General features: G+C 35.0%; 1 protein-coding gene across 1 annotated transcript in view; it reads right to left on the bottom strand.

The window, feature by feature from the left end:
- The window catches only part of BMPR2 (bone morphogenetic protein receptor type 2), a 212,650-nt gene that overhangs the window by 80,458 nt on the left and 107,086 nt on the right, over positions 1-25,106 (bottom strand). The window contains exons 2-3 of the mRNA XM_046657752.1: positions 11,179-11,349; positions 9,878-10,048 (exon numbers count right to left, since the gene is read on the bottom strand). Of these exons, the coding sequence (XP_046513708.1) occupies positions 9,878-10,048; positions 11,179-11,349 (342 nt within the window). The remainder of the gene's footprint in view (positions 1-9,877; positions 10,049-11,178; positions 11,350-25,106) is intronic.

The raw sequence follows: 25,106 nt of genomic DNA, 5'->3' as shown, positions 1-25,106 counted from the left end.
TAAATAAAAGAAAATAAAAGTATTCTTCACTTTTATACTAATTTTCATGCAAGAACCTCCAACATAAATACACTGAATTACATTTAATTTTTTTAGAAAAGGACAAATTTTTGCCTGTTTTTCTACTAATTTAATTATCTTGTTTACTTTATAGTTAAGGAGGTTAATTATAGCAATCCAGAAATCTTATCAAGAAATTGTTCTAAAATAAGTGTCCAAACCTTGCAATAGTTATATACTTCTTTCAAGCTCTGGGAATTTAAACACATCAGGATGAATTAAGGGTATAAGAAAGTAAAAGAATACTGTAGATATAAATTCATTTACTTAAAGACTGACTATCTTTTTAAACAGAGTAGGTACTGCAAAGTCTTGTGGTTGGAAGAGACTCAGAATAATATAATTCACTTTCCTAAAGTGCCAGACTTCTGGTTTGAGGGAGAACGTGGACCAGTATTAGTGAAAGTTAGTTTTCATTCTTTTGTCTGATCACTGAAGAAGAAAATCTCAACTTGGTGACAATGTATCTCTATCGACTCTCAAACATTTGTTATTCTCCTCTTTTCAACACAGAGAAAGCAAGATTCAAGTTTCAAACAATCTGGCAAGCAACAAAATCTAGCTAGATAATAATACAGTTTTGTTTTCATCTTATTTATTTTTTTGTTTTGTTTTGTTTTGTTTTGGAGAAAGATTAGCCCTCAGCTAACTACTGCCAGTCCTCCTCTTTTTGCTGAGGAAGCCTGGCTCTGAGCTAACATCCGTGCCCATCTTCCTCTAGTTTATACGTGGGACGCCTACCACAGCATGGCTGCCAAGCAGTGCCATGTCCGCACCCGGGATCCGAACCAGCGAACCCCGGGCCGCCGAGAAGCGGAACGTGCGAACTTAACCGCTGCGCCACCGGGCCGGCCCCTCATCTTATTTATTTTTAAATAATTTATGAAGTTACCCTCTACTTATGATACTGGCTTTCCATTACAGTAGTGATGGGAAGTTTTCCTTTAAAATGCATATAAATTTTTTAATGAGATAATCTGAAGAAAAATAGTAAATAATGTGTCATGTAAATATAGATTTTGTAATACTTAGTGGTACACAGAATATGGTAAAAAAAAATCATGAAGGGGTCCTCGAATTTTAGGAAACATGATCAAGTATTCTCAAAAAATCTTTTATCTCCCCTTCCCAAATGAAGGAACACACAACCAAATACAAATACGCCCCTTGTTTGATTGTAGAGTAATAGTTAATAACAACTGAGTATAGAGAATAATAGTTAAAACCAATAGAAACTAACGGTTAATAATACACACTCTGGAACCGAAACACCCAGGTTTGAATCTTGGCTCTACCATCGACTAGCTGTGTGACATGGTAAAATTATATAACTGTGCCTCAGTGTTCTCAACTTAAAATAAGAATATAACAGTAATCATTTCATGTTTCTGTAAGGGTTAAATGTAAAGGCTTAATGCACATAGAGCACTTAGAACAGTTCCTGGCACATAGTGAGAACTCAAAAATGTTATATAGCTAATTTCTGTTTCACTATTTATTAAATGCCTGAATTCCTTTACATGTTTACTAAAAAGAGACTGCTCAGTCTAATAACTATAATCTTGATAAAGGGAATTAAAATTTCACTACTAGATTTATCCCATCTGAAATAACATTCTCTAAGAATCTTAAGTTTACTGTAAACATTTTATGAAGCAAGACATTAATGCCTTAAGGCCAGAAGGAAAGAGAACTAAGCATATGTTGATATGTAAGGGCAGCGCCTGACAAAGTTAACATATCATGTGGGTACAACAGAGGGAGAGTTTTCTAAGAAAAAATAAAGGGCCTCAGAAAATAAGATCTCAAGAGAAGAAAAGTACCCAATCTTCTTTAATTCCACAATTGTGTCTAGATCCAGGCCTTCTTATAATTATGTACTGAACAGGTACAGAACTACTGGCTAGTATTTTTTTAAGGTTCTTGCATATGGAAACAGTCAAATATGGTACGTATCCCCTTAAAAAGAGAGAAATAGCTGAAACACAGACATACCAGTAGAAGAGAAAATCTTTAAAAAAATAATAATTGAGGTACAAAAACCCAGAATATGAGTTACCAATCCATAAATCTCCTCATCTCTAGCCAGTTTTGTCTTGGATGAGTATCTGATAATGTGTTTCTGGTTGAACACATGTTATAGGCCTCTGATGGCAACCTCAGATCTGAACCTCAGATCAGGGGTTACAGCAAAGGAATTGACATGGATTTCTAAATATCAGAAGTTCTTTTTTCCTTTCTTTCCTTTTTTTTTTTAAAAAAGGTAGGGGCCGGCCTGGTGGTACAGCAGTTAAGTTCGCATGTTCCAATTCTCGGTGGCCCAGGGTTCGCTGGTTCGGATCCTGGGTGCGGACATGGCACCACGTGCCAAAACCTATGCTGTGGTAGGCGACCCACATATAAAATAGAGGAAGATGGGCACAGATGTTAGCTCAGGGCCAGTCTTCCTCAGCAAAAAGAGGATTGGCAGTAGTTACCTCAGGGATAATCTTCCTCGGAAAAAAAAAAGGTAATAAATCTTAATGAAGGAACACAACATGTAAACTTATTTCAGATGCTAGGTTTGGAGGAAAAAAGTTTTTTCTGAGAACAGAGAGCTAGTGTTCTCACTGGCCAGAAATCAGTGGTGATCCATAGTCCAAATAAAACCTTAATTTTTATAGTACATAACAATGCTCACATACCTTTTTCCAACATTAATAATTAATTGCTGGTATTTAATAATTTTAAAACAGACATTGCATTTATGTCTCAAAAAAGCATCAGTGGACTTCCCATCCTGCTAAATTTTTTAGGAAACAGCTAGAATGAATAGTCTGCAGAGATTTCATTTATTTGTGTCCCTAGTTTGTTGCCTCCAAAAAACTATCTAAGGCAGTTTTATAAGACTACACAAAACCTGTAATTTAAAAAAAATTTAAGTACTAGAGGTAAGCGGAGCAATCTTCCTCCAATCCTGTGCCTCTAATCAAAGGGATCCTTGAATGACTATAGTGTGAGACTCTATGAAGCAATCTTCCTCCAATCCAGTGCCTCTAATCAAAGGGATCCTTGAATGACTATAGTGTGAGACTCTGTGGCTCAGCAAAATCACAGACACTCACTGACGGTCATGCGGTTAGTCTGTCAGATTTTCCCTGAAAACTCCCCGACATTATTCTTAAAGATCCAATGTTATCATATGCTTTAGTTTCTTTCACTAAGTACCTCATGGTCTTTAGCTTCAACTGAGGTTGGGGGAAAAAACCAAGCTTTTTCTGAGGAAAGAGAGCTATACCTTGTTATTCTCAGTCATCCATATATTCCTTCACTGCTGCTGGATCTAACCCTACTAAGGTATAGGTATAGCGGTAAGAAAGTGGTAAGAAAGCAAGTAAATGTGGCTGTGGATATTGTGTAAATGCATACTTGATGAGAAAGATATAATTCCAGCAACAGCAATGAGTGGTTTCATGTCAGGAAGTAAACTGTTCAGCTGAAAACAATCCAGAGAGAGGTGAGCAGGATAGAGAACATTAAGTATCCTCTTTGTTCCCTAGAGCATAACCTTACTGTGTGGCCTTTAAAAAAGCCATAACCAACTTGTGCATGATTTTCTTTACCAGTATTAAAATATGCTACAATTGTACTTTTCGAGTAAGCATCTTTGAAAATGGATCATGTAACAGCATCTATTTAGGAAAAGTTTTCTTTATTCCTGCATTACTTTAAAAATTAAAATATGATGCTTCATTTTTGGGGAAGAGAAAGGAAAAGGGAAACAATTAGGGCTTTTTTATATTTTTGCCATGATGAATCTAAAATAAGGGAGTTAATTTTTTTTGTTTTTGTCCGCACTTGCTATCCCATGAACTATTTTGCTGAATTTGTCCCTTTCACTGAAAGTATCAACCAGCTTTCAATAAACACCTGTCAACTAGTGAGCAAACCATTAAATTCACTTCTTTAAAAAAAAATTTTTTTAATCCTACTGCTTTCAAGTATTTGGCAATATTTAAGAATTTACATATTAGCACATACTCTTTTGTTTATTAAATTATTCATTCAGCAAACATTTACTGCACTCCCACTATGTGTCTAATATGCACTATTCACTGTGGAGACAAAGAGGCATTAAAAAAGTCCCTATTACTAAGACTTCAAAGTCTAGTAGGAAAGACATAGAGATAATTACAAACGTGAAAATTTAGCCTGCAACTTATTTGCAATAGGTTCAGGAAAAAATAGAGATCTGTACATGAATATAGAGGAAAGGAGAATAATAAGGCAAACATAGCAAAATGTCAACAATTGGTGAATCTGGGTCAGGGGTATATGGGAGTTTTTATAAGTCAGAACTAATTTCAAATTTAAAGTTTAAAAAAATTTTTTGTCGTGGGCCCAAAATATTAACACAACATTTACTGTCTACCCATAAGCTGTAAGTCAAATCTGCTAGAGAAGACAGCTGCTTCGATGACCATTCCTCCTAATTGGCATGGCTGCTCATTAGACCAGAACGGTTTATTTTTGACTGAAACACCTAAATATTAAGGTGATATCTTCAAAGAGTTTATAGATGTGATAGCACTTTTTTAAAGGTATAAAATACTATGCAAATACAAGGTTTTAACAGCCCTCAGAAAAACATGTGAGTTTCAGTGAACACTGAATGAGTAATGAACATTTTATTTCAACATCTTTATTAAGGTATAATTTATACACTATAAAATGAGCATGAACTTTTATTGAAAGATATTAAGGATGTTCCCTTAGGAAGAGCCAAAGTTCAAAGATTTAAAAAAAAATCTTACAACACATATTAAATTACTATTTAAAATGTAGCTCCTGTCATCCCTACAGTATCAACAGAAACTGACAAGGAAGGGATGAAATGGCTAGATTTCAGACTATTTTAAATCTTTTTTCTCAAAACTAGTTAGCTTCATTATTGAGAAATAATATTACAAATGGACAATGAATATAAGAAAAATCAAAAGAGAGAACAAAAAACATGTGAAGCTCAGTAACAAAAACAATGTAAAACCATTTTTCAAAATGATCTCAGCGAAGTTTTATTTTAATAATACTAGCGCTGATAAACATATGAAGAAATATGCACTGTAGTATATCATTGATGGGATGTGAACTGTTTCAAACTGGAAAAGCAATTTGACAATGTATGAGGAACTTTTAATACTGTTACTATGGGATATAGAAACTACAATTCTAAGAATTATAATTTAATATAATGCTATATATACAAAGATGTTCATTTAATAAAAATCTAGAAACAGCCTAAATGTCCAAAACCAGTGGAATGGATAAAGAAAATATATGGTTGATGAAATATTATACAACTATTAAACCTGATGACTATAAAACATATGCAATAACCTGGAAAATACTTACTCTATTATGTTAAACAAAAAAGCAGGATCTAAAATGCATTTGTATCGCTAATACAACTATACAAAAATAAAGAGAAAAGACTGGAAAGAAATATTCAAAATACTAACAATGGTTGTATATGGGTGAAGAGATTATTAAAGATTATTTTTCTCCTAACAATGGTTGTATATGGGTGAAGAGATTATTAAAGATTATTTTTCTCCTTTCCACTTATCTCATTTTTCTAAATTAACAAGCAGGTATACCTATAATGTTTTCTTATACAAGTAATACACAAATATTTTCGCATGTGAAAGATTCAAACAATACAAAAGCATAAGAACAATATGTAACCTTCCGCATCAACAGTCACCCCACACTATTCGCCTTCTCTATCTTTGATGTTTGCATCATGTTTCTCGTAACTTTTAAACATAAGTAAAAGTTTTTATTTGACAAATATTTACGTTAAATATTCAATAAATGGTATCTTTATAATGAAAAATTTTAAAGGAGAAAAAAAAACACTATTACCAAACTTTCTATTGATGTATTATTATATGACCATAAACAAAACGTTCTACTTGGAAGTAATTTCTTTCAACTTCAAGACTTAAAGTTACTTTTATTTTGGTCAAGCACGTAGCATTTACAGACTAAATGTCTGACATACTATGTAATAGTGGTTATTTTGTCGAGATTAATGCAAAAGCCAATATTCATCTTGTTTGCTACTTTGAATTTACCTCATTGTTTTGTTTGAAGAACAAAATTAATAAATTGGGTTAATGTTCCTAAATTAGAGCACCTTACTTAAAACACTTCCCTTTTTATTGGGATAATATTACTGATTTCTAGTTGGGAATACTCCTGCATTTAGTTCCAAAGATTACAGCAGACCAAGATCTAGGTAATCTGAAATATAGCTATAAAGATCTTTGAGGAGAACTTATGAACAAATTCACTTCTCTTTCACGTAGCTAGATGTACAGGTGAAATTCAGAGACCTTGTTTTGTTTGTTTGTTTGTGGGAAATAAATGTAGCCAACTCGGTATGATTTCCTAATAGAAGTTAACAGGCTTGAGCAGATAGGATCTACATGAAAAAACTTCCTATTGCTTTCAGTTTAGTGTTTCATGAACAAATCAAAAGAAATAATTCAGAACTGAAGATCTCAGAGTATGGACTGATAAAACCTGTTGACAGAGAGAGAATTCTTGAGAAGTGTCCCAATTCAACAAAAAATATATTTTTAATTTTTTAAACTTTTTAGTTGGAAATATTCATAAATTTACAGAATAGTTGCAAAAATAGGAACAGTACAAAGAATATCCATATATCTTTACCCAGATTCAAGTATTATTACCATTTTACCCCATTTACTTTATCATTCTCTCTCAGCCTACACACACACACATGCACATACGTGCACACACACACACACAGGCACGCATACACTCATGTACATAATCTTCTTTTGAACCATTTCAGGGGAGGTTATATACATAGATCATGGCCCTTCTAAACACTTCTTAGAGTACTTCCTAAGAATATGGATATTCTTTTATATAACCACGGTACTGTTATCAGCTTCAGGAAATTTAACATTGAAACAATTTTCTAATCATCCATTTTGTTAATTGGCCTAACAATGTCCTTTATCACATTTTTCATATCCAGTATAGGAGAGTTAGGTACTGCTTAGTTGTCAAGTTTTTTTAGCCTCCTTTAATCTAAATCTTCCCTGCAGTCTTTTTCTTATATGACATTGACATTTTTGAAGAATACAAAATCTCCTTTTTGTAATAAAACTTCCTAACTGATGGTTTGTCTGATGTTCACTCATGATTAGATTCAGTTTATGCATTCTTGGCCAGATACTATGTCCATCTCAGGGTATCATGGATTTCCATGTGCCCTTCATTAATGATGTCAATTAATCACCTGGTCAAGGTGTTGTTCACCTTCCTCACTTTATAATTACTAATTTTTCCCTTGTAATATGGGGGAGACACTTTAAAACAATGCAAATATCCTGGCTCCTTATTGAAACTGCCCCTAGATTTAGGATCTTTTGATGATTCTTGCCTGATCCAATCCATACCATGATGGTTGAGGAATGATAATTTTCCAACTCCAGCACTCCTACATTTATCAGTTGGCACTTGGCATTCTAGTATAAACAAGTGCCCTCTCTTTTCCCTTCTCTGCTACTGGCATAGACTCATGTATTCATCTTCTTTCCAATGGTTTACAATTTATTACTGTACTTTTTTAGCACTCAAATCGTCCCAAATTTAGCCAGTGGGAGTTCTTTCAAGCTGGCTCCTGTGTCCTTGTGACAAGTCTCCATCCTATTTTTGGGCGCTTCTTTCCTAACTTTCTAGTGTTAAGAGATGTTTCAGGCTTATCTTGTCCGTATCCTGCTCTAGTCCTAGAATAAGTTGTTTTTCCAAGAAGCCTAAGTTCCTTTGAGTGGGGAACGGTATTAGAGACTAAATCTGGACACTAGTGTACTGACTGCTATTGTGGTGCTTGTGCTTCATCAGTGAGAGCTAAGAAATATATGTAGGCATATATGTACTTATTTATATACACATACACATATAAATATACACACAAACATGTATTCATGGTCACGTACACATGCAACGCATACATATGTATATTTTTAAAGTCCTAAGTCCATACTGATACCTTGAATTACAATTCTATTCGTATAGGATTCTCTTGTCGTCCCCCATCTAGAACCTTGTGTCCCTATTCCTTCAGTAAGAACACTGGCTCCCAAGAACATCAATGCATTTTTTATTTTCTTAATCCTATAATATATCTACAAAATGTTTCAGAATTGCTTTGTCCACACTACTAAAAAACAACTCTTCTAAAAAGAGTTCAGTGTTTGCAGTTCTCCCATCTCTTACGTCCCATCTCACCCATAGAGTACATACGCTCAAATAGTGTGTTTTGCAAAATCCTTATATCAGTTCTTTCATTTTCCCTTAAGTGTGATTATGATATTTAAGTGAAATACAATTGGGGTCATTTGTTTCAGTTGGCTTTCAATTTGGGGTTTTTCCCCTTCCCATCCTTCCTGATTTAATTTCACTTTTTGCATATGTAGAATAGTAACATGATTCCAGAAGTCAAAACTATCATACAAAAAGCTGTACTCAGACAACTATAACTCCTTCCTGTATTCTTTCTACTCCATTCCCTCCATCCCTAGTAAGCAACTGACTTCCATTATTTTCTGGTTTATCCTATCTTTGTTTCTTTTTGTAAAGATAAACTTTCTGTCTTAACACAAAAGATAGCATATTATAAATGCTTTTTATTTTCCTAACGTCATCTCTAGAAATCACTCCATGTCAGTTCATAGAGATCTTACTCATTTTTTCCTTGTAGCTGTATAGTTAGTACTCCATTACATGTATGTACCATAGTGTATTTCAATTAATCTTCTATTCTTGGACATTCAGGTACTTTCCAATATTATGCAGTTACAATTAACACTATAACAGATAACTCTATGTAGATGTATTTTTTAATTTTAATTTCTTATTTATTTTTATTTTATTTTTTTGGTGAGGAAGATTGGCCCTGAGCTAACATCCGTTATCAATCTTCCTCATTTTTTTTTCTTTCTTTTGTAAGACTGGCACCTGAGCTAATATCTTTTGCCAATCATTTTTTTCCCTTCTCCTCAAAGGTCCCCAGTAAATAGCTGTATATTCTAGTTGTAAGTCCTTCTGGCTCTGCTATGTAGGATGCCGCCTCATCATGACTTGATGAACAGTGCTAGGTCCGTGCCAAGGAGCCGAGCTGGTGAAACCCTGGGCTGCCGAAGTGGAGTGCGCAAACTTGACCACTCAGTCATGGGGCCGGCCCCCCACTTTTTGTTTTGAGGAAGACTGTCCCTGACATAACATCTATGCCAATCTTCCACCACTTTGTATGTGGGATGCCACCACAGCATCGCTTGATGAATGGTGTATAGGCCCGTGCCTGGGATCTGAACCCATGAATCCCAGGCCACCAAAGCAGAGCACATGAATTTAACTACTACATCACTGGACCGGCCCCCAATTCTATACATATATATTTTTGTATTGTTGGAGGTATATCTTCAAGATAAATCCTTACAAATGGGAACGCTGGGTCTTAAAGAGTACGCACACATGTAGTTTTCTTAATATTGCCAAATTCCCCTCCATAGGGGTTGGAAAGTACTATATTTTGATCCAAACTCATTTGGTAATATACCAATACCTTAGAAATCCTGGTGCATCTCTTTTAGATTTCAGATATTAGCTATATGCAGTCTCATGATGTTGGAATGCTCTTTCACTCCTGCCAAACCTGAATGTTTTTATATATTTTTAAATTTTGCAAATCTTTGATGAAGGGAATTAAAAGGAAAAGTAAGTTACTTTAACTACTTACTGAGTGGTGTTGTGTCTGGAGGTGGAAAATTCTCAGTAAAATTAACATTACACAAGTCTGTGCTACAGCAGCAGAAACGGTATGTTCCATTCTGAATTGAGGGAGGAGTGGTAGTTACTACACATTCTTCATAGTGACACTCCTGGGGGTCTCCAATGTGAGACCAACATCCTACAAATCAATATTAATGTAAGCAAGTTAGGAGTCAATACAATAGACAAAACTAAAAGGAAAATAACAAACTAAGAAATAACTGCAATCAATGTGACAGAGTCAGTACACATAAGTTATAAAACACTCTTGCAAATCAATAGGAAACACACATTTTTAAATAAGAGAAAAATGGCAAAGTATAAATAGGCATTTCACAGGGGAAAAAAGCCACCAACAAAATGTTTAACTTCATCATTAATCTAAGAATTATTATTAAAGCAACAGTAAGATTTCATTTTTGTCTATATCTATTAAATTGTTCCAAGTTTAAAAAATAATAACACACCATCATAACAAGGATTCAGTAACAGTCTCATACACTGCTGGAGGGAAAGTAAATGTGCATAGCATTTCTAGAAAGCCACGTGGTAATTTTCATGAAGAGTCTTTAAAAGATTCATGTTTTACAATCTAATAATTCTACTTCGAGGAATCTATTCCAAGGAAATAACCAGATAAAATCAAAGACTTATGTTCAAAGATGTTCACTGAAGCATGATGTATTACAGTAAAAACCAGAAACAGCATAATGCCCAACCACAGAGTAATGTATAAGTAAACTGTGGTACACGTATGCAATGATTCTTTGTTAAATGTTAAATATTGAGTGGTTAAAAATGTTTTCAAATAATATTTAAAGACATGGGAAAATGGTCCTGATATAATTTAAGACAGGAAAACGTGAGTATGAAATTGTTTATACACTATTATACTAATTTTGAAAAAAGAAGTATACACACGTATAAACATACAGGTATGTAGAAAACACACCTGAAGGGAATAAACTAATATAGTAAAAAGTTTTTAAGAGTATGGAATTGTACACGTTTGTTTTTCTTCTAATTTTCTATATTTTTTAAACTTAATACAATGAAGATATATTATTAACATTATAATAAGAATTAAAATAAGCTAAAAATCAATTACCTTTCACAAATTTGGGGCTTGTGGGTGAATATATACATGGATATATACTTTTAAATTTACTGCTTTCCTAGAGAGGGTTTTAATCTACCTCCATGTGCTTTTTAAATAAACTTTAATTGTACGAAATACAAAATTATTTCAGGTAAGAAAGTATTACTTGCCTTGTTTTACGAGATTTATGTCCCCTTTTGATTTCTCCCAAAGGCCGTAGCAGGTACTACCTTTTGAGCATAATATGGTTCCATTTTCATGAGAGATTCGACTCTCACCTATCCCAAGGTCTTGCTGATATGGATCTTTAAAAGCACATAGACGTTCTTGATTCTGAGAAGCTAAAATAAAGGAAATAAAAGAAAAACAAATTAATTTTATGATAATCTTTGCAAAAAAAAAAATTACTATGTAAAATCTTAAAGAGTCTTTTTGAATGGCATCGTAAATTCCCCTACTAAATCTCTAAGAAGGCTTGAATAAGTTTGTAATTTTATATTTATTCAGTAACTTCTTTTTGTTCATTAATTAAGTTGCAACCTCCAAACAAGAAGCAAACTTGAAAACTCATTTCCTAACAGCAATCCCCTCTTACACAAATTATTCTCACCACTCTTTCTCCTATTAAATAATTTTGGTGTCCGCTATAAGTCCTCAGTTGAGGGAAACAATAGACAGAATAAACAAATGGGACTTCATCAGACTAAACAGCTTCTTCAAGGCAAGGGAAAACAGGACTGAAACAAAAAAACAGCCCATTAATTGGGAAAAAATATTTACAAGCCACTTATCCGACAAAGGGTTAATCTCCATAATATACAAAGAACTCACACAGCTTAACAACAACAAAACAAACAACCTGCTCAAAAAATGGGCAGAGGACATGAACAGACATTTCTCCAAAGAAGATATAAGTGTGGCCAATAGACACATGAAAAGATGTTCATCATCGCTAATCATCAGGGAAATGCAAATCAAAACTACACTAAGATATCACCTTACACCCGTTAGATTGGCAAAAATATCCAAAACCAAGAGTGACAAATGTTGGAGAGGCTGTGGAGAAAAAGGAACCCTCATACACTGTTGGTGGGAATGCAAACTGGTGCAGCCACTATGGAAAACAGTATGGAGATTTCTCAAAAAGTTAAAAATAGAAATACCCTATGACCCAGCCATCCCACTACTGGGTATCTATCCTAAGAACCTGAAATCAGCAATCCCTAGAGTCCCTTGCACCCCTATGTTCATCACAGCATTATTTACAATAGCCAAGACGTGGAACCAACCTAAATGCCCAGCAACTGATGATTGGATAAAGAAGATATGGTATATATACACAATGGAATACTACTCAGCCATAAAAAAGGACAAAATTGTTCCATTCGCATCAACATGGATGGACCTCGAGGGTATTATGTTAAGTGAAATAAACCAGACAGAGAAAGACGAACTCTATATGACTCCACTCATAAGTGGAAGTTAACATATAGACAAGGAAAACTGATCGGTGCTTACCAGGGAAAAGGGGGGAATGTGGGGAGGGCACAAAGGGTGAAGTGGTATACCCACAACACGACTAACAATAATGTACAACTGAAATCTCACAAGGTTGTAATCTATCATAATCTTAATAAAAAAAATGATACTCTTTTTAATGTTAGTAAACTACTGTGTTGTAACTGATCCTTTAGCATAGTGCTTATTACTGTAGAAATGTGTGACCATTTAATCATTTTCAGTTCTGCAAGTTATTTGCAATAAAATTAGAAACTCAAAAAAATAATAATATTTTGGTGTCCGAATAAAGAAATATCATCAAAAAACATCCATGATCTAATTACCAAGCCTTTAAAACAAACAAATTAACAAACCTAGGGGGCTGGATAATTTTGGGAAATTCTACAGTACTCACTTTTATAATATTTTGCAGTCAGTTGTAGAAAACTAAACACACATCATTAGGCATGGTAACTAAGGATTAGGAGAGGGACTACAAATGGGTACATGGTTTCTTTTGGTGGAGATGGAAATGCTCCAAAATTAGATTGTGGTAATGGTTCCACATGTCTGTAAATTTACAAAAAAATAACTGTTCACTTAAAATGAATGAATTTCATGGTATATAAATTATACCTTAATAAATCTGTTTTTAAAAACCTACGGTGGGGCCGTCCCGTGGCAGAGTGGTTCAAGCTCAGCCTGCTTCACTTTGGTGGTCCAGGTTAGCGGATTCGGATCCCAGGTGCAGACCTACTCCACTCTCAGCCATGCTGTGGAGGCATCCCACATGCAAAATAGAGGAAAGTTGCCACAGATGTTAGCTCAGGGCTCATCCTCCTCAAGCAAAAAAAAAGGGGAGGACTGGCAACAGATGTTAGCTTAAGGTAAATCTTTCTCACCAAAAAAAAAAAACAAACACAAAACTAAGACTATTAAGTGGGCAAAAAAAGAAAATGACTTTCTGTTATTAAAATTAAAATAACGATATAATAGCCAGAAGAAGAAATGCTCGATAATCCCTTATATAATAAAGGGACAACCCAATGTACTTTCAATGCCAGTCAGTCTTTCTCCATATACATAATCTGATTTAACTAATTTCAATAGAACTTTTGCCACATACTTTATCAGCTAACATTTACCTACATTGCTGAGTATACCAAAGAAGTAAAAGGTTATTGAAAGCAACAGGTAATCTTTATTTGGTTTCTTAAAGTAGACTTTCCTAATGTGTTTGGTGAAAATAACAACAGTCTAATACACTTGGCCAATGTATTCCTCATGGGTTTCTGATTTCTTTCTTTATTTTGGGTGTGTATCTTACTTAGTATGGCTTAATTCACTAGCACTGGAGCTGATTTATTAAAATAATGTTTCAGAACCTACAAAACTAAGGACCGAAATCTGGAGAAGAAATGAAAGAGACAATTGTGTGCCTGAGCTCATTTAGACACACGACCTGCCATATTTACTACAACAGAAAGCAACTTAAAAGTACTGAGCTAGGCAAACAGGGTATTCACAAGTAGGAAATCTAGAGTTCTACTCCTCAAGCATCTTACATAGTCTGTTTGGAGACAGATAATAATTTCCATATTCAGTAATCAGAGACAGTAATTATTAAAAAATAAGTGTGACTTGATTTCCACAATTTAAAACCACTCAGGCAGTCTTCTAGAAGATATTTACTAATATCAATTAGATGACCAGAAAACATAGTACAGCCTATTTATAAAAGCTAATTCTAGGACATTAGCCTAATTATAATTCTACTGTTTTTTGTTTTTTTTTTTTTTTGAGGAAGATTAGCCCTGAGCTAACACCTGCTGCCAATCCTCCTCTTTTGCTGAGGAAGACTGGCCCTGACCTGAGGTCACATTCATGCCCATCTTCCTCTACTTTATACGTGGGCCACCTACCACAGGATAGCTTGCCAAATGGTGCCATGTCCACACCTGGGATCTGAACTGGTGAATCTCAGGCTGCTGAAGCAGAACGTGCGCACTTAAACGCTGTGTCACCAGGCCAGCCCCAATTCTACCTATTTTTACCACATGTAGTCACATATTCAAATTCTTTCAATAACAAGCTTAATTATATTACTAGATTATCTTGCACATTTAATACCAGTATTTCCTTAGATTATCCCCTAACTTGAAAACTTTATCAAATTATTGTAAAAATTAAAATCAAATATATTTCTACATATAAAGTACATACAACACAAAGATTCATACTTAAAAGATTCAAACTACAAACAAAAACTCTGTAATGAGATTTGAAAAAGCATGTCTATCAATGAGGCATAACTTCCTTTCTCTGTTCCACCCCATTCCTTTCTCTTTTTTGCTGGGGAAGATTTGCCCTGAGCTAACATCCTCTGCCAAGTGCCTGCTTTTTGTATGCGAGCCACCACCAGAGTATGGCCACTGCAAGATGAGTGGTGTAGATCCATGCCCAGGAACTAGGCCCGGGTCGTCAACACAGAGCGTGCTGAATTGAACCACTAGGCCACCAGGGCCAGCCCTCCACCCCATTTCTTGATGCAGGTAAAGTGCTCCTTACCTACTACCAGACGTTGAAGTTACATAACTCACTCTGTTTCCCTTTTTGTCTTGATTGATAGAAAGCTCAGAATGAATTTATGAACTCAATATCTCTAATTTTCCACAACCAAGATACTGTAATTTTTCCCCTCCTCTTCTCCTGTTACACATTTTGACTAGAATTTTGTATTGAATACTGAGTTGATGAATAGGAATCTAACTGTACCTTGAAGTAGATAGATCACAAATAAATGAGTGCTTTATTTAATTTAAAAAGAAAAGGAAAAGGTATATCCTTATGAAAGAATAGATGTAAACAAGTATTTTTGCTCTTCCTGAATTTCCTTCACAAGTGAAAAGTAGCTGAAGGCCTGAACATGTATAAATTTTTTAGTGCCATTAAATAATCTGATGATTGAAATCTAAAATTCTCCTTACAGAAGAAAACAAAACACATGAACAAATCCAACCTCCCGTGTCTCCTTCTCCCTTTCTCCTCGCCCCCAACTAAGCTGAAGTGAGTATCAAAGCAAGAAAGGTACAACTCGAGGCGACTGAGTCGTATCTTTAATATCCCTCGGTTTTCACTAATTTTTTTCTTAAAATAACTTGAGCCTACTTTTTAGGAATCATTTTATACCAGTGGCATTAGTATAGGCCAACTGTAATTTGCTATTTTAAGAGTAACTCTTTCAAATTATGATTCAGCAAATTCTAATATAATATAAAGGTGTTCTAGCAAGAATTCCCTGGTCAAAACAAAGAAAAATCCATTTTGTAAAATTGGATCCATTTATAGAATAGATTTTACATCCATTGTTTATAGCTTTTTAAATGCTATTTATTAAAATTGGTCTCAGCAATATCTGTACGAAGTTTTGAATTCTTCATAAACAATGCAGGAAAAGTAGGGATGAAATAAAGAATACAATGAGAAACAGTATAGCCTGGCATTATATCGTCACAGATTACATACACAGACTCGCTCATTTACATGTAGGTGTTCTAAATTTGTCAACAGCTAGACAAATTTTGATCAGTCAAGTATGGCCAATTACTTAGCTCTTTTAGAGGACATCCTTAACTAGGTACAGTAATTAGATATAGGTCTTAAAAAAATTGCTCTCCTCATTTTAAATAGGTGATATTTGGTTATAAGCACTAAAACGATATTGATTAGCGTAACTACATTAAACTGGAAATAGTTTCATCCAAACTACTGACAGAGGCATCTTCATAAAACACAGAGCTGATCATGTTTAAAATCTGTTAACTCCCTGATGTTTCTAGAATTAAATAAAAACTCTTCAGTTAACATATAAGGCCCTTCATGATCAAGACCCAACAAGGCTGCATGATCACCTTTGTGGGCCCCAGGAATTTTCATTTTCATGGGCCCCTTCCTCCACTAAAAAATTATTAAAAATTATATTTTTAAAGACAATATATTAAAATTAGATATTAAAACATTTTATTCAATCTAAAAGTTCTCTTCCTTCTGATTTTTTTTTTTTTTTTTTTTTTTGGCTGAGGAAGATTTGCCCTGAGCTAACATCCATGCCAATCTTCCTTTTAGTATGTGGGCCGCTAGCACAGCATGGCTGCTAACAGAGTGGTGTAGGTCCATACCTGGGAATCAAACGCAAGCCACTGAAGTGGAGTGCACTGAACTTAACCACTAGGCCATCGGGGCTGGCCCTCCTTCTGATTTTTAAAAGAAATTAAAACATTTTCATGGGCCTCCAGAAATACTGTGGGCCCTAAGCCCTGTGCCTAATATGCCTAATAGGTAAGTCAGCCCTGTGACCCAATCTACCTCTTGCCATACCTCCTACTCCTCCATTCTGAGCTCCTACCACACTAATATGCCAAGGCCTCTCCTGACCTTTACATATAACGTTCTCCAAATCCAGAAGGCTATTTTTCCCGCTCTGCCAGTGAAGTCCGCAGACTGTTAAAAGATGTGCTCTGCACTCCCTAAGCTCTTAACTCATAACTGATTTCGCATTATATAGCATTATATTTTACCTGTTTGCATGCATATCTCCTCCACCAATCTGGAGGTTGACTTCATTTGTTCCTAGAGCAAGATCAGTATTTAACTCATTTTATTTTTTTTCAGATTGGCACCTGAGCTAACATCTGTTGCCAATCCTTTTTTTTCTCCTTCTTCTCCCCAAAGCCCCCTAGTACATAGTTGTATATTCTAGTTGTATGTCCTTCTGGTTGTGCTATGTGGGACGCTGCCTCAGCATGGCTTGATAAGCAGTACTAGGTCCATGCCTAGGATCCAAACGGGTGAAACCCTGGGCCGCCAAAGCAGAGCGTGAGAACTTAACCACTCGGCCACAGGGCTGGGGCCTAACTCATTTCATATAGCACTAATCCCCAACAGGGCAGACAGTTTTCATATCTACATGTATTGTCCTCAATATCATATTCCCATTCAAAGGTTAAAAAAATCTAGGCAATAATCATCTAGTCCTTCTACCACTCTATGACAAACGAAGCTGAAAATTAGTATGGGTGTAGAGGCAATATCATTATTTTCCCCCACATATATAGCCAAATTACTGAGAATAAAATAATCATTTTCTGTTTACATATGCTTCCTGGGTCAGTATTTGCTAATCATATACAACATTTAATTCCTAGGAACAGATGTTTGGAATAGTCAGCTGTCTTGCATTTCCCACACCATAATAAAAGAATACCAAGAAAGTAGAGTGTAAAGGTATAGCAGAGGGGCCAGCCCGGTGGCGCAGCAGTTAAGTGTGCACCTTCTGCTTTGGTGGCCCGGGGTTTGCCGGTTCAGATCCCAGGTGCAGACATGGCACCGCTTGACAAGCCATGCTGTGGCAGGCGTCCCACATAGAAAGTAGAGGAAGATGGGCACGGATGTTAGCTCAGGGTCAGTCAGAGGAGGATTGGCAGCAGAAGTTAGCTTAGGACTAATCTTCCTCAAAAAAAAAAAAAGTAAGGGAGAGTTTTATCATGTAAGCATCAGTTAACTGTCATTATAGATAGATGCAAATCAGAAACATCACTATGTACACACTGGAAAATACTACTTACTTGCGTTTATGAGAGAAGGAGAGAGAGGGAAAAAATAGCTACTCTGAAAATATTAACTATTTGCCCTTTTCCCTTTTTACCAAATATTCTTAAATTATTTAAATTTTCATGAATATATTCATGTATTACTTATATATTTCAAAAACAGAAGTGTTTCTACTTTAATTTTTTACATTTAAAAAATTTTATTTTGAAATAATTATAGATTCATAGAAAGAAATATAGAAGGAAGTCCAATGCTTCTCTCCTCAATGCGAACATGCCACACAATCACTGTACAGTATCAAAACCAAGAAATTGACGTTAGTACAATCCCATAGAGCTTATTCAAATTTCAGCAGTTATACATGCACTCATCTGTATATGTGAGTGTAAATCTATGCAACTGTCACACACTATCACAATCAAAATACTCAACTGCACCATCATAAGATTCCTTCATGTTAACCCATTATGGTCACCATCCCTTCACTCCCATTCCTAACCAATAACAAACACTAATCTGTTCTCCAACTCAACAATTATGTTATTTTATGATTGTTATATAATGAAATCATCATTATGTATCCTCTTGAGATTTGCCTTTTTTCACTCAGCAAAATTTCCTTGAGGTTCACCTAAGTTACTGCATGTTATCAATAGTTCATCACTTTTTATGGAGTAGTATTCTATGGTATGCATTTACCACAATCTGTTTAACTTTTCACCCTTTTTTCTTTTTCCTTTTTTCTCCTCACAGCCCCCTGGTACATAGTTGTATATTTTTCGTTGTGGGTCCTTCTAATTGCGGCATATGGGACGCTGCCTCAAGGTGGTTCAATGAGCAGTGCCATGTCCGCGCCCAGGATTCGAACCAACGAAACACTGGGCCGCCTGCAGCGGAGCATGCGAACTTAACCACTCGGCCAAGGGACAAGCCCCAACTTTTCACCCTTTTAAGGTCATCTGGGTAGTTTCCATTAGAAATTAGAAATAAAACTATTAGAAATAAAACTGCTATAAACATTTGTGTACATGTTCAATTTTAATAGAAATTTTGTTTATTTAAAATAAAACAAGAATATTATCCTAGAAAAAGAAAGTATGATGTCTGGAAAAAGCAACTTGACATTAAGACCACGTGCTCTACTAAGAGAATATATTGTGTCCCATCATATACATTAGTCCATGAAAAGCTTACAAAGTACTCAAACTCTCTAACTTTCTCTGACCAACTAGTTCCAGTACTGGGAGAAACTGGCTTGTGCTATGGAAATTTGGTTTCAAGAAATAAACAAAGCAAAACGTGGCAAAATAAACATATGAGAGGAGAGATTCCAGTTTGGGGATGTTTTTGTTGTTGTTTAAACAAAGACTAGTCCTTTGTAACAGGGTCAAACAGGCAAAGTGTACCCTCTTTCCCTTCTGCTGCCCAGACATGGAGAGCTTTAATGTGGAAACTTCTGCTGGCCAGCTTTTCCTAGAAGCATGCCAAGGACAAGATTCATCCATCTATCTTTATCTCTTATTTCCTTTTCCCTACATTAAAAATAAACAGGCATATGGCAAATAAGTTTTCACATGAAAAATGTGAATTTCGTATTAAAAAATGCAAATTAAAACTACAATGAGATACTTCTACACACCTAGTAGAATGACTAAAATTTAAAAACAAAACAAAAACCCTTGACAATACCAAGTGCTCACAAGGATGCTGAGACAGATGGGACTACCACTGCTGATGAAAATGCAAAATGGTACAGCTACTGTGGAAAACAGTTTGGTATCTTCTTATAAGTTAAACATACACCTACCATTTAACCGAGTAATCCCACTCCTAAGTATTGACCTAAACGTAATGAAAATCTAAGTTCACACAAAAAACTTTATGTGAACGCTTATAGTGGCTTTATTCACAGTTGCCCAAAACTATAACCCAAATGTCCCTCAACTGAAGAATGAATAAACAAATACTACTCAGCAATAGAAAGGAAAGAACTATTGACATAAGAAACACCATGAATTTCAAATACATTATGCTAAATGAAAGAATCCAGACTGAAAAAGCTATATACAATATGATTCATTATATGATATTCTGGAAAGGTAAAACTACAGAGATGGAGAACAGACCAGCAATTGCTAGATATTTGGTGGGGTGTGAGGGAGAAGTTGATTAGAAAGTGGTACCACAGGGAATTTCTGAGGGGTGGAACTGTTCTTTATCTTAATTGAGGTGGTTGTTACATGACTATGCATTTGACAAAACTCATAGAACGGTACACCAAAAAGAGTAAATTTTATTTAAATAAATTTGAAATTAATTAGGTGCAGACAAGTATTAAATATGTATTAATGGATTAATATATCAATTTCTTCTATATACACATGAATTTTAGAAAGGGACTTCTCCAGCTTAGGAAACTAGAAAAAGAACGGTAAATTAAACCCAAAGCAAGCAGAAGAAAAGAAATAATAAAAATTACAGCAGGAATCAATGAAATTGAAAACAGGAAATTGAAAAATAGAAAAAGAAAAATCAATAAAACCAAAAGCTGGTTCTTTGAAAAGATCAGTAACATTGATAAGCCTGTAGCCAGGCTAAAATAAGAAACAAAGAGAAAACACAAATTATTAATATTAGAAACGAAAGAGGGGATATTAGTACAGGCCCCATGAACATAAAAAGATAAACTAATATTATGAAAAACTCTATGTTCACAAATTTGATAACCTAAATGAAGTGGACCAATTCCTTGAAAGACAAAATTCACACAAGAAAAACATCATACTGGAAGTTCTAATTAATGAAATAAGACACAAAAAAGGAAACAAAAAGTAATGGATCGGGAAGGAAGACATAAAACTATCTTTGTCTGGAATATTAGTACTAAAACGAAATGAGCTATCAAGACATGAAGAGTCAGGGAGGAAACTTGAATGCACATTACTAAGTGAAAGAAACCCATCTGAAAAGGCTACATACTGTATGAGTCTAACTATATGACATTCTGGAAAAGGCAAAACTAGAAAGACAGTAAAAAGATTAGTGCTTGCCAGGAACTGTGGGGAGGGACGGATGAACGGGCAGAGCACAGAAGATTTTTAGGGCAGTGGACCTTTTCTGTCTGATACAGTAATGGATACATGTTATTATACATTTGTCCATAGAATGTACGATTCCAAGAGTGAACCTAAGACTGCTCTACAAAACAAAGTTTATTAATTAAAAAAAAAAACCTTCCAAGAAATGTAATGCTTTATCTCAAACAGAAATCTCTGATGAAGGAAATTCAAGTACAAAGTAACTTGGTAGGGATGATTTTCAGGGATGTGAAAGGAGGGTGCGGGTTCTTGTGACCACACCATTCAAATCACATCTAAAAGGTGAACAAATAGTCTACCGATGGTAGAATATTTAGTATTTCTTAGCACATCAAAGAATTTAATTATCAATAGTTCATAAGAGAAAAATTCAAACTTTATACTTTGCATGATTTTTATTAGTTTTCCTATAATTTATGAATAGAGAAAAGAACAGACACCACCAGTACCGAGTCTTTGTTCCATTCACTAACTACAGAATTATACACATTTTAAAACACCTTTAATTTTGTAATGATCACTGACAGATAACAGACCAAACATCCAACCATATACTTTATCTTTGTCACACTCCATTTACCTCCTTTATCGTCCTCACATCAACCTCTCTCCTATAACCACAAATATTCAGCATGCCAATTTCCTCAAAGAGATGCAGTCATACAAAGATTTAAATCCAGTATACAAGCCCTAGGTATCACAAAAGTAAAATCTGGAGCATGTATGGAAAAATCTCCTACAAAACATTCTTTTTCCCTACATAAATGAGGCTCACTCTTTCTAAAAATCACATCCACAAAGTAAATCTAATGTATGGAACACCTGACTCTGCTTAGAGTGTGTTTATATCTACCTATTTCTGTTAAATTAAAGAGGATTTATGTGCATGTTTCTTTCAACTCAAATGAAATAAGTCCATGAAATCTAGCTGGCTTATATTCAATACTTCCAGATAGTGATACCAAGTATATTTCTGAGATAGTGGCTATACAGGAAGTATGGTATTCATCCCAAACTTAAAAACCTCTGTAGATATGTCAGAAGTTAAGAACCAGACCATAAATATCAGTCTCTAGCTTATGTTAAACCATTTCTGCACTCATCAGCCATTAAAATGTACCACAGCTGCTCCATTTCCAATGTCAAAAGAACTACCATTTTCCCTCATCTGCCTCTTTGAGCCAGGATCAATAGGAATGGTTAAAATAAAACACTGAAGATATGTCTACCAGCTTCAATCAATTCCTGCCTGAAGGGTGGAGAGACAAGGTTTAAAAAATATCCAGCCAATGATACTCCTAGAATGTCAAAATCAATTCTAAGTTGAGAATACTTCTATATTGCATTTCAAAATATGTAACTTGGTGAGTAGAAATCTTATTGTAGCTTTGGTCAAAAATTTTATTCTTCTCAAAAACAAACTAACTTCCTTAAATTATAGCAAACATTTGTTATCTTGAGACAGAAAAACATACGGTTAACTGTTAAATGGAAATTACAGTTGGTACCTTGGTGATCCTCCTAATAATCCTATGAGATGGGTGTTATCATTTCAATTTTACAAAGAAGGATACTAAATCATACAAAGGGATAAGGAAGTTATCCCAAGTCACTCAGCTATTAAGTATCAGGGTAAAGATTCAAGCCCATGTTTGTCTGATTCCAGAATGCCTGCCAATTAGGCATTTGGTCAACATATCAGAAAAATATAGGTTTAAAAAAATTCTTTTTCTTTTGAATTTCTAATTATTTTCAATCAATTTTTTATATTTTTAACTGCTTACAATAGCAAAAAGCCAAAAGTATAAACAGCAATCATCTCTGGGTGAACAGGATTGAACATTCTTTTTATTTCTTTTTTTTTTTTGAGGAAGATTAGCCCTGAGCTAACGTCTGCTGCCAATCCTCCTCTTTTTGCTGAGGAATATTGGCCCTGAGCTAACATCTGTGCCCATCTTCCTCTACTTTATATGTGGGACGCCTACCACAGTATGGCTTGCCAACTGGTGCCATGTTCGCACCTGGGATCCAAAACAGGGAACCCCGGGCTGCCAAAGCGGAATGTGCACAATTAACCGCTGCGCCACCAGGCTGGCCCTTCTCTGCCCTTTTGAATTATTTTTCTGTAATGAAGAACATGCATTATTTCTATAATAAGAATTTTAAAACCAATTTAACAACAACAAAAACATTTAAAAGATCTGAAATTTTAAAAGGATACTTTTCACTTGAATTTTAATGATCACATTCTACTTAATGTTTGATGGATATTTGGTTAAAAAATATTTTCAAAAAATACATATTTTTTCAAGTATCAATATACATTTCTAGCAAAGTACGTAAACATAAAAAAGGTAAAATGCCCAAAGAAACACATAAGTTTGCAAAACAGCCTTGTCGTTTCACTATAAAACAGTAACTGGAAAAATTACTCTTTAATTATTTTACCTTAATAAAATTATGATCACAAACAATTCATTTTTCAGTAAATTCCTTTTGATCAAGTCACGTGAGGTCACCTTTAATGAAGGACATGAATCTTTAAGTAAGCTTGACCCAGAAGGGCCTATTACTGCAGTTCCCAACCTGCTAGACTTCAGCCACGTGGGTACCCCAGAACTGTTGCAAGAGGTCTGCAGGTGCACCTGCTCATCAAGCACCATCTGTAAACTTACTCAATATGTTGTCCACAGATACAGCCACAACTGTTTTGGAAACGTAAGTAGATGCCATTGTAATAAATGCCACTTTAAAGTATTGGTAAACAGCAATTCGTTTTTTTTTTCTCTTAAAAATTTTTTTTGACTAGATAATGCTTCACATGGTTTAAAAAACAGAAATATAAAGATTCACAGTGAAAACTTTCACTCATACCCTATTCCTATTTGCCTATTCTAATGTTCCCCTCCTCCCACTCCAAGAAACCACTATTCTTAACTAAGTTACTTAGTTTCTTTATTATTACATATTTTCTAAATCAACAGATTCTGAAAGGCAGATGTTACAAAATTTCTTAGGTTAAAATGGGGACTACTATTCTTGATTGCTTTGAAGAATGCCCTAAATTAAGGCATATATGGGTTTTCCCCACTATTCGAAAGTTCTCTTTATACAACTTCACTTTTATGAAAGATCTACATTAGTACCCATTTTCGCTAACCAAAAGAAATCTGAAGATGATTTTCACGTTTGCAACAAAAGGTGAAAAGCAAAAATGGCATTCAGCATTTGTTTTGCAGAAAGCCGTTACAGAGACTAAGCAGTCAAGCGTACTGTCATATTTCAAGCCTTCCACATCAGCCACAGCAGACCACAAACCTCAACCTTTGACATCAAGGCAGGCAGGCATAGAAGGAGGTATAGACGTTAGTGACCTGTCCACCCTGATAGATCCAGAGGATGCCTATGAGATGTTAACAGATCACCCTCTTCCTCTCTGTCCCACACTCCTGGCTCCTGTACCTCTCACCACCCCAACCTCCAATGACTCAGCCTAATACATTAACATCACCACCTTTCAGCCTTCCAGTGTGCTTGCTGTCTTCCCAGTTCTGGTAAGGAAAACTACACTGCACATAGATTATTATTCCTACTTTATATAGGCTGTGTATTTATCATGTAATTCCTGCTTTTACTATGTTAGTGTGATTTTAGGTTCTGTGTATTTTTTGGTATGATTTGATAGGTTATTTTTTGAGTCTAGGAATGCTCAAAAAATTTTCCCATATAATTTAATGGCAATTGCTTCTTCACTTCACACTCTTTCAGCTTACAAAAGGCTTCAAAGGAATGCTCTGCTTTCAGGTAGTGGAGGAAATCTGTACATAACTGAGAGGTTGTAAGCAGTCATTCAATCCCGGCATTGTCAAAGAAAAGAAATGGAAGCAGCC

The sequence above is a fragment of the Equus quagga genome, chromosome 4 (genome assembly GCF_021613505.1).
Source record: "Equus quagga isolate Etosha38 chromosome 4, UCLA_HA_Equagga_1.0, whole genome shotgun sequence".
In the NCBI taxonomy this organism is placed as follows: Eukaryota; Metazoa; Chordata; class Mammalia; order Perissodactyla; family Equidae; genus Equus; species Equus quagga.
The sequence above is the reverse complement of the archived record's forward strand: the minus strand, read 5'-3'. Positions and strand labels throughout refer to the sequence as shown.